Here is an 11,486-nt window from a genome sequence, read left to right on the forward strand (position 1 = left end):
GATGATACCTGAGAATTCCCTTTTCCTGCCTTTCTCCCCTGTCATGTTGCGTGTCTGTCCAGTGAGAATGCTGGTAGACCTCCCAATGTGTCGGCACATTATTCCCTCGCTTCTCCTCAAGCTTCTCTAAGGATTAAAGCTGGAAAAAGCAATGAATTGATGGTATTCCCCCAGAACCTTTGATTTATATAGTTTTGAGTTTGAATGGAAATTATCAAGACAAAAGTGATTCAATGCTTACCTTTCTATCCTTGGAGGACTAACTGCTGCAGGACCTTCAGGGTCCTTCCTCCCCACTGTCCTGAGAGGGTCAAAGTTGCTGATGATGGAGGAGGTAATTGCCAACAGCACAGACCTCCATCTTTGACATGCTAGAAGAGGTATTCGAGGGAATATGCCATAATACCTGTTTGAGAATTTTCCCAGAAGGTTCTCTCCTCTTGCATGCAGGAAAACAACCACCTTATAGGAGCCTCCTAAAGTCAGATGACTCGAATAAAAATCTGTTTCATGTCCCATAGTTCTGGGAAAGTTGATTAGAAGCACAAAAAATTATTATCTGTTTTATGATTTCCTCCCAAGTTTAATGAGCCCCTTGAGGGTAGATATTACCAAGTCTGTGTTTACAACCTGTGTCACAGATCCAGCAGCGGCTCCTTTGGGAATCAGTGTTCTATTCAGTTCATAATTTGACATAAAGAAGTCCTAATCCCCACTGCAGAAGGGCGAGCGCCTCCCTTTGTAATCATTCCCTGGAGTCTATGCACAATTCTACAGGGGACATGTCCAGGGCACAGTCACTTGCCACTTCTGCTACCTTCCTACAAGAGCCCGGGATTGTGTTAGTAAAATATTAGATCATAACTTTAACACTATACATGCTTCTGGATTCCACCTCAATAGAGATGTAGCAAAATGGTTGAGGGAATGGGAGCAGGCCCCCAAGTCAGGCTGAGTTTGCATCCAGGCTTCTTAACTTTCTCTGAGACCTCAGACAAGTGATAAAACTTCTCTGCCCCTTGTTTATGTATATTTGTATCTATATAACCTATGCATATCTATAAGGCTAATTTTAAAAAAGCTATCTCATAGCGTTTTGTGGGAATTACGTGAGTTAATTCACATAAAGTGTTAGAGATGTGCCTTACACATAAGAACCTGATAGGTGTTGGCACACCCGCCCCTGTTACTCATCCATATGTATATAAATCAGGATTTATTGATCTTGGTACTTTTTACATTTTGGATAAGTTTAGGTTGTGGGGCTGTCCTGTGTAGCACAGGACTCACGGCACAGCATCCTTGACCTTACCCATTAGATGCCAGTGCTATTCCCCTCACCACACAGACACACCAATCATTCAATCAAAATTTTCTCCATTGTCAGACATCCCCTGGGGAGCAACATTGCCCATATTTGAGAACTGCTGCTCTGTCTGTATAGCCCGGACTTCTGCCGTAACTATTTTTCGGAAAGTTCTACTTTATGTCTATTTATGTGTCTCAAGTTCAAAGTGCCCCAAATTAAATTCAGTGTTTTCTTAGGCTTCCCAGGGCTGCTCCTTCTCAGGTCATCATTTTATAACTTATTTTTACCACCATCTGGGCATGTAATCCACAAACTAAACGTAGGCACCTCCTTCTCCCTTACTATCTCTTCCAGTCTCCAAGTCCCAGAGAATCCACCTCTTTGAATGATCTGGACTTTCTCTCAATTCCACAGCTTTCACAGTCCCTCTTCATCTCAAATTTGGATTACTCTAACGGTTTTCTAACTTAGACTCCTTAAAAGTGAGAATTTGGATCTTTCAGGCCTATCACCACCACTGAAAACACACACACACCTCCTCTTCCTGCCCCCCAGTACCAATTCCTACCAATAGGACTATAATTATAAATTTGGTTGTAACAATATTCCTGTGTTACATTATTAAGCCTATTTTTAAACACTATTCACAAAAAATTCATCAAGTACTATAATTGTTTTTCTTTTTTTCCTATAATTCCATATATTTTTCCTTATTTCTTTATATATTCTTACCTTTTTTTTTTTTTTGTAAGTCTCTTCTCAGTACATGCCATCATGGAGATTCAATTTCATATTTTTTTATTTATGTACTTTTTAGACAGAGTCTCACTCTGTCACCCAGGCTGGAGTGCAGTGTTGTGATCTCACCTCCCTTCCACCTCCACCTCCCAGGTTCAAGTGATCCTCCTGCATCAGCCTCCCAAGTAGCTGGTATTACAGGTGTGTGCCACCACACCCACCTAATTTTTGTATTTTTAGTAGAGACGAGGTTTCACCATGTTGGCCATGCTGATCTTGAACTCCTGACCTGAGGTTATCCACCCACCTCGGCCTCCCAAAGTGCTGGGATTACAGGCGTGAGTCTCTATTCTGTCCCATGGACTTGTTCACCTGACTTTATAATTAAACCAATCTGCCTTGATTGTCACAGCCTTATACTAATTTTTAAAATCAGCTAAAGTAAGTCTTCTTTGTCATTTAGGGTCCCTTAAGTAGGAGATGTCAGGAAATGATAAGACTTGCAACACATATTTTGTTATAAATGCCTATGCAGGATAAAACCGGAGGGAGCAAGAGTCAGCGATGAAGGCCTCAGACCAACATGAAAGTCACCTACGAAAGGAGAAATAAATGGAAAGATCGGGTAGGAAACTCTCAGACCATAGAGCAGTTCTAAAAAGTCTTGGTCAGGAGGAAAGGAAGTCTCTAAGCAAATGTTTCCTATCAGGAAAGACATATGTTAGATGGAAATTGCCAGCTCTCTTAAGTCCCACCCACCCTGCTGAGTCATTGGCTGAGGGCATCTCAGAGTAAGAATGGAATCTGCCTAAACACCATGGTGGATCCAAGAAGTGCAGCTATAGACTTTCAGTCAGCCTTGCACCCCACCCATGGGTCTCTTGATGGGGAGCTGAGCAGTTCTCTGAGGCTACCACAGTCCACCTCCAAAAATATAAATTAAACCCCAAAGCTGTTCAGGTTTATAATTGTCATTATTTTTATATGTTATTAATTATTACTTAAAATAATACATTTATTATTGGTGTAACAAGCAAGATACTCCAATTCAGCCAGGCACAGTGGCTCACACCTGTAATCCCAGCACTTTGGGAGGACGAAGCCAGGAGTTAAAAATTTTTCTCCAAATATTTAAAAATTAAGGAGGCATGATGGTGTGTGCATGTACTCCCAGCTACACAGGAGGCTGAAGAAGTCCTCTACCTCATGCTATACACAAAAGTTAATCTAAAAATGGACCAAAACCATACAAAAAAAAAAAGCTTAAACTATAGGCTGATGTAGAAGAACCACTTGAGCCCAGGAGGTGGAAGCTGCAATGAGCTATGATTGAACCACTGCATTCCTGCCTAGGTGACAGGGTGAGATCTTGTCTCAAAAAAAAAGACAAACAAAACAAAACAAAACAAAAAAACTTCAATTCAACAACTATTTCTTGATTTTACAATATATCTGACATTTTAAATATATAAGCAGGAAAACAATTTGACAAAATAAAGGAATTATGAGAAATAACCTTTATATAAAATGTGTTTCATGTCTTGTTGGTGAGATGATAAAGTTTAAGTAGGCTCACAAAATATTTGTAGAAATATAGTTTATTAACATTAATATACATTATTTTCATGACAAACCACATTGGATAAGTAACCATTGTATAAAATATTTCTGCTAACTTAATGTGCAGTATTTACCTATAAGGAGTAAAAAAATAACATTTACAGTAGGAACTACTTGCTTTTTTCGAAATTTTCAATGCTGTTTTAGATAGCAATGAATAAAAGTTTTATAATGTAAACGATGGCCCCACTTATTGGAATCCTGAGGTGCACATGTATTATTTCTCTAATCATCCTCTGTGAATGCTGCCATTGGCAATAAAAGGTGGAGATACACATATTGTCTGCTGTATCAAATGGACTGGAATGATAGAGGTTCTCAGAAGCAAACGGCATGTGGTACAAATTTTGCCATTCTCAAAGGGAACAAGAAAAGTCATAATAATAAAAGGAAAAATGGTGAGAACATAGAACAAAAGGACAAGATCAAGGGGATCTGATCCTGCTTTAAGCTACCTATCATTTGTAATGGAGACATTTCATCAAATCCAGCTGCCTATATCTGTAACGATGTTGATAAAAATAAGAATGCTTCTATCACATTTGGCACTTCTGTGTTTAGGTGAGAAAGCCGTGACTTTGACATCTTTATAATTCATGAAATTTACCACATTTGTCCAATTAAGAATAGCCCAGGAGAGAGGAAGGGTATAAAATGATAATGAAAAATATTGGTGCATAGGTTCCTTTTACAAATACGCCATGACCTATTTAGTAAAATTGTTAGAAGTGCCAGAGATGCAAAACCAAAAAAAGAGACAAGATGATCTCATAAGAGAAATGATAAGGCAAGTTTATTAAATCACACATAACACCATCTGTAGAAGCAACAAAATCTCTTCATGGAACACACTAATAGAAATTTAAAGTCCTTCAATCGTTTTACATTATTACTGCTTCTAATTAGAATATATTTCTTCTCTGAATTTTAATCAGAGCTTTCCTCAGTGCAACTTTGACATCCTTGTTCCTCAAACTGTAGATGAGGGGATTGAGCATGGGCACCACATTAGTGTAGAAAACAGAAGAAACTTTTCCCTGCTCCATAGATCCAGAAGAATATTTAAGATACATGAATGCCGCTGACCCAAAAAACAGAGACAGAGCAATGACGTGAGAGCTACAAGTACTGAAGGCTTTTGATCTTCCTTGAGTGGATTTGATATGAAGAATGCTGGTGACAATGAAAACATAAGAAATGAGGATGGTAAAACTGGGTACCGTGATATTAATACCCACAACAATGAGAACAACCACCTCGTTGACATAGGTGCTGGTGCAGGAAAGCTGGAGGAGGGGGAGTATGTCACACAAGTAATGGTTGATATTAGCACTGCAGAAGGTGAGTCTAAGCATGCACCCGGTGTGGGCTGTGGCTCCAGCCATTCCCATTATGTAAGCAGCAAAAGTTAGCATAGAACAGACCTGATGGGACATGGTGACCTTATACAGCAATGGATTACAGATGGCCATATAGCGATCATAGGCCATTGAGGTCAACATGTAGCATTCAGAGATGACAAAAAAGAGAAAGAAAAACAGCTGAGTCATGCACCCAACATAGGAGATAATATTCTTTTCTGATACAAAGTTCATTAGCATTTTGGGAGTGAAAACAGAGGAGTAACAGAGATCAATGAAGGAGAGATTGAAGAGGAAATAGTACATTGGTGTGTGGAGGTGAGAATTTTGACTGATAAGAGTGATCAACCCAAGATTGCCTACCATGGTGACAATGTAGATCACTAGAAACAGGAAAAAGAGGGGTTGCTGGAACTCTGGATGATCTGTTAATCCAGCAAGAACAAACTCAGTCACTAAGGAGTTGTTTGTAGACACCATTTTTGGTCTTCAAAAATCTGGGAAGACAAAAGAAAATTCCATTAATAGCGAACACAGCTTTCTTCTTACAAACTCTCATTCACGAGGAGGTGACTCAGGCTGTAGGAATTTGAGTGAGTTCCTGTTTGTTTCATGGGGTCTGAACGTACTGAATGTACTGCTACACCCACTCCTCAACATTTCAGTCACTGTCTTTTGTCTGCACAGACTGAATGTGACAAACAATTGCTCCTTTCCTTACTAGAAGACAGAGAGGTGGAGTAGCTGAGGCACAGGCCTACCTACTGTTGAGCTTGGGTTATGTGGATGTGTCTCATCTCCCTCACTTCCATCCGGCCCTTCACTTCTTAGTTTCTTTTTTTTTTTTTTTTTAAGATGGAGTTTCACACTTGTTGCCCTGGCTGGAGTGCAATGGTGGGATCTCGGCTCACTGCAACCTCTGCCTCCTGGGTTCAAGAGATTCTCCTGTCCAGCCTCCCAAGTAGCTGGGATTACAGGCGCATGTCATGATCCCAACTAATTTTTGTATTTTTAGTAGAGACAGGGTTTCATGATATTGGTCTGGCTCGTCTCGAACTCCTGACCTCAGATGATCCACCCACCTCAGCCTCTCAAAGTACTGGGATTACAAGCATGAACCACCGTGCCTGGCCACTTCCTAGTTTCTACTTATGTTTCCATTATTCTACTAGACACTTCGGTTTCGTTGTGATGACCACCAGGTAAGGGAGGATTCCTTTAGGGCAGAGACCATGCCGATATTCTGTTTCCTAGACATGGGTCTTCTATAGGGTTTCTAGATACCTTACTATAAGAATCCATGAAGTCACCAGGTGATAACAGAAGACCCTTAGTAGTCAAAGTCTTATGATTCACCACATACAAATCACATAAGTGTTTCTACACATTCTTCTCTATTCCATCCTAGCTAGACAGAGGATGATGAAAGGAAGCTGAATGTGCTTTCACAGGTCTTTGTAAGAGGGCATGAGAGAAACATAATTAATTTGGGTACAGTTATATTAGTTGTTAAGTTTGTAAAATTTTACCAAACTGATATTTTTATAACACCTAAGCTCTTCTATGTGTATAGCACATGTCAGTATATTTTTTAATAAAGAGACAAATCTCCTTTCCTGACATTCCTCTGCTCTGGATGTGTCACTTGGAACTCCTATTGCTATCTTGATACCAGGCTGAGAATGAAGCCAACAGAGAGAACGGTGTGAGAAAAATGCAAGCCCGAGCGTCAGTGCTCCATACCACTAAGTTTCTTGCTATTGAATAGAATACTTTTCCCCATTTTCAGCAACATCCAGGAGAGAGAAATAGAAACTTGATTAACTCACCTTCCTTCCACTCAGAGAACTCAGTTCTGACCATTGATGTGTGTTTCACCTCCACTGCCCTGGAGGAAGAACTGGCGGTGAAGGTATCTATGTTGATCAGATGTAGTCAAGGAATCTTCTTCTCCCTTGACTGGCAAAAGCATTGAGCATAGATCTCAGACTCTGAATGTTCTGGGAGTCATTTTGAGGTGTACATCAAACTATTATTTATAAATTTGCCAAGAGGGTTTGTTGGAAAACCGTACTTCACACCAGAGCTACCATATCCACTGTCATAGAGACATGGCACTTGCTCAAGGCTTATAATTCTTTTGGACCTGATTACATATCCAGCAGTAAGTCTCTCTCAGGACCTCCCCTACAATGACAAACTGCAGGGAAGAAATTATATGCCTGTGTTTACAGCCTAATTTGTTGTAGTAGATGTGAACTTCTCATCAGGGATTATACAATCCACAGGGCATAGGAGAAGGAGCCTCTGCTCTCATGTATAAAGATGTAAATGTAATGATTGTCAGAATTTTTGCTAATTACAATCCTAGGTAGTATATTAGCTTTAACAGGAATGTAAGTATAATTTAGTGAAGTTTATTGTTATGCTCATTTTTAATATTGTGAGCCCTTTTAAATAATCCATTTTTACTTCTGCATATTTCATAGGCATAAAGAAAAAGGATACTTTTAATTCATTTCAGATATTTTAATAAAAATTTTGTATGACATAGAATTATCCTTTATTTCATAAAAATGTATTTACTTTGGGTTGCTCTAACACAACATGTCTTTTCCTTTCAAGTTAAAATCAAATCCGTAAGAAAAATCACTATTCGTGGGCCCTCATTTCAAGACAGTGTGACTTCAGAATTTCCCCGTAGGTAGGAATTTGTGTTTGTGAGAAGGCATCTATTTTTTTACCTTTTTATTTTAAAATTACTAGAATCACAAGAAGTGGCAAAAGTCATACGTAGATTCCCTTGAACTCTTCACCCAGTTTCCTCACATAGCGACATCTTCCACGACTATAGGACAATAGCAAAACCAGGAAATTGACATAACTTCAATAATGTTAACGAAACTACAGGCCTCATTCATTAGTTTAACATGCTTGTATGTATGTGTGTGTAAATCTATGCAATTCTATCCCATGTACATATTTATGTAACCACCACCTAAGTCAGGATGTCAGGATACAGAATTCTTTTTTTTTCTTTTTCTTTTCTTTTTTTTGAGACAGTGTCCTACTCTGTTGCCCAGGCTGGAATGCATTGCTGCAATCACAGCTTACTGCAGCCTCAACCTCCCAGGTTCAATAGATCTTCCCACCTCAGCCTCCCAAGTAGCTGGGACTACAGGCATGTGCCACCACCATTGGATAATTTTTGTATTTTTTATAGAGACAGGATTTCATCATGTTGCCCAGGCTGGTCTTGAACTCCTGGGATCAAGCAATCCACCTGCCTTGGCCTCCCAAAGTGGTGGGACTACAGGAGTGAGCCACCATACCCAGCCGAAAATATCCGTCTTAAAAGAGATGTATAAATTTTTATTTTTTTATTTTTTATTGGTAATTATTGTATATATCTATGGGTACAATGTGGTGTTTTGATAAATTTATACGTCATGAAATTATTAAATTAAGATCATTAACATACCTATCAACTCACATGCTGATTTTCTGTAGTGCAAACACTTAAAATCTACTCCCTTAGCAATTTTGAAATATATATTGCATTATTATTAACTGTACTCTCCAGTCAGTGCAATAGATTCCAAAAACGTATACCTCCTTTCTAACTGAAACTTTGCACCCTTTGACCAACATCTCCTCATTCCCCTCACCCGCAGCCTCTGGTAACAACCATTTTGTTCTTTTTCTTTTTATTATACTTATTTATTTAAACATATTTGAGACCAGGTCTCACTCTGTCACCCAGGCTGGAGTACAGTGGCACGATCTTGGCTCATGGAAGCCTTGGCCTCCTGGACTTGAGCAATCCTCTCACCTTAGCCTCCTGAGTAGCTGAGAGTACAGGCACCTGCTACCACACCCAGCTAATCTTTTTTTATTTTTGTAGAGACAGAGTCTCACTGTTTTACAGGCTGGTCTTGAACTCCTGGGCTCAAACAATCCTCCCACCTTGGCCTCCCAAAATGCTGGGATTACAGGTGTGAGCCATCATACCCAGCCTAATTTTAAAATTTCTATAATTTTATAAGATAATATTCCAAAAATATATATATTCATAATTATTAATGAATATTTGTACTTTCTTTTGGAACATAAATTCTTTACATCAGGCTTTGTGCTAGAAATAGCTATTTGCAATGCTTTTTCCAGAATTTTTAATGAGTATATCTCTAATTTCTTTCATAGTCACTGTTTTAGTTCACATTGACCTGCTATAAGAGAATACCTAAAACTGGATAATTTAAACAATTTTCTTGGTTAATGATTCTCGAGGTTGGGAAATCCAAGATTGAGGTGTCAGCATCTTGCAAGAGCCTTCTTGCTGTGTTATCACATAGGGGAAATGCAAAGAGACAGAGACAGAGACAGAGAGAGAGAGAGAGAGAGAGAGAGACTGGAGCTGAACTCATCCTTTTGTAAGGAACCTACTCTTGCTATAAAGGCATTAATTCACGAGGGGAGAATCCTCATGGCCTAATCACCTCTTACAGGTCTCGTCTCTTAATACTGCTACAATGGCAAATACATTTCAAGATGCATTTGGGAGGGGACAAACAATCAAAACAAAGCAATCATCATCAATGAGAAATTATATATAAAAAGTGTTAAGAGTTTTCAATAATTTGTACCACCATTTAAAACTTTGCTATTGAAATCAGATTTTAAAAATATAAGAGTTTTTTTCCTTTCATTGGCATATTTAATGTTGAATCCGTTTGGAATCAATTTCACTTTTTTATTTCAAATATTAAAAAATAACAAAGAAGCTCTAATTTGCAGAAAGTGTATGCATTGTTAGAGTAATACATTGCAACCAGCTTAGATGCCACCAAAAGGCTCCATCGGCTGATGTAAAAGAATATATGGAGGGAAGTATCTGATCTAGGATACTTGGACAGAAGTATCTGATCTAAGGCTTCCGCCTGGAGCAGTGGCCATAGGACTTCTGGCCTGGTCTCCCACCACCACAGAAGGGAGCACCTAAGGCTGATCACTGTGCTTTTTGGGCACCCAAAACATAAGCCCCACCAGCAGCTCCGTAGGCCTCTTGTCCACAATGGTCTCTGTCCTTCTCTCCATGTGAAAGCTGTAGCTGGTGTCCAGGTGGTGAAGTGCCTCTTTGGTCAGGCTGTGAAATAGAACAGTGAGTACCTGACTTGGCCAACTGTTCTTGCATCAGATACTCTCCACCCTTGCCCTCCTGAGACCATCTTTTTAGGCTCTGTAGCCTCTGTGCCTTTCGCATATATTCTTATAGAGCTTCTACATGAATAAAACTTTCTTCCAATTAAAATTGTATTTATACAGCAGGTACAACAGAAGGATAACAAAGATGTACGACAGTACCCATATCTTCAAGAAAGTCACCAATTTGCAGATACAATACTTCCAAATATCCACAAGTTGGTTTTAAAAATGCTTCCTATTCTGAAATAGTTCTTCAAATCTCGAATTATATTAGTTTTTAAACCTACATTTGAACGTTTAATCAATTCAGTTTTATGTAAATTATAGCTTTAATTTTAAAAATTGAAAATTTTTGCCAGGATGATGAAAAGAAGAGTGGACCTGTAAAATAAGTCTGTTGATTCACAGCAGAGCCAGGCATTTTGCTGAATTATCCTCCACCAGGGGGTGCTGGTGACGCGGATATCATATTCAGACTGCAAGGCATGCCAAACCTGCGACTCATATTTTACTTTTGTTAAGTACCTAGGATGTAGTCATGGATGCTGCACATCTTTGTTTGTCTTTCGTAAAATGTGAAGTTTTTTAAAGATGTGCTCTCGAGCAAAACTTAGATCAAACCGTTTTAAGCTATTTAATCAGGCATCTTAATGGATGTAGGAGCGAAAATGATAGAGGCAGACATGAGGCCTTCAGATTTCTGCATGGTAGAGTAAGAGTTTTAAACAAATCCATTACAATAAGGTAAGTTTACCTAATAAATGTATATAAATGATGCTTCATTCTTATAGCAATTTTTTTTAGTCAGATCTAAGTAAAGATCTTAACTGGTATAAATATGTTCTATAGCTGTTCTTACAAAGCAGTGTTTTCAGCTTTTTCAAAAGGTAGTAGTATCTTCTGACAAAGATAAAAATTGCACACATAGGTAAGCTCATTCTCCAGAATCAGATATATCCTTTAAGGAGCATTTTTCCTTGAACCATTTGAGAAGTAGAAATGGACAGAGAAAATTTTTCTTGTGAGTAACCCACAAAACATGAAGATTTTGTAAAGATCCATTTTCTATGATTTGTGATATAAATAACTCTTACTTTTTTCTGTTTCCAAATATAAAAACATATTATAATATGTAACAGACTTTTTAAAGTACACGTGCAATTCTAGAGATTGTGTCTTGCTTCACTAAGGAGCCTTGTCCCAAATCTTCGCAGCCTCACTATAATAATCTGGAAATAATCACTGTAATACAA

General features: G+C 38.6%; 1 protein-coding gene across 1 annotated transcript; it reads right to left on the reverse strand.

The window, feature by feature from the left end:
- Positions 1-3,693: 3,693 nt before the first annotated feature.
- Positions 3,694-7,198, reverse strand: LOC116477469 (olfactory receptor 8B3). Its single transcript, XM_032168153.2, has 2 exons — positions 6,858-7,198; positions 3,694-5,525 (listed from the first exon to the last, which is right to left on the reverse strand). The coding sequence occupies exon 2, from the start codon at positions 5,506-5,508 to the stop codon at positions 4,570-4,572; it is 939 nt and encodes a 312-aa protein (XP_032024044.1). The 5' UTR covers positions 5,509-5,525; positions 6,858-7,198; the 3' UTR covers positions 3,694-4,569.
- Between the last annotated feature and the right edge of the window lie 4,288 nt (positions 7,199-11,486).

Source organism: Hylobates moloch, unplaced genomic scaffold (genome assembly GCF_009828535.3).
Source record: "Hylobates moloch isolate HMO894 unplaced genomic scaffold, HMol_V3 SCAFFOLD_11, whole genome shotgun sequence".
Classification (NCBI taxonomy): Eukaryota; Metazoa; Chordata; class Mammalia; order Primates; family Hylobatidae; genus Hylobates; species Hylobates moloch.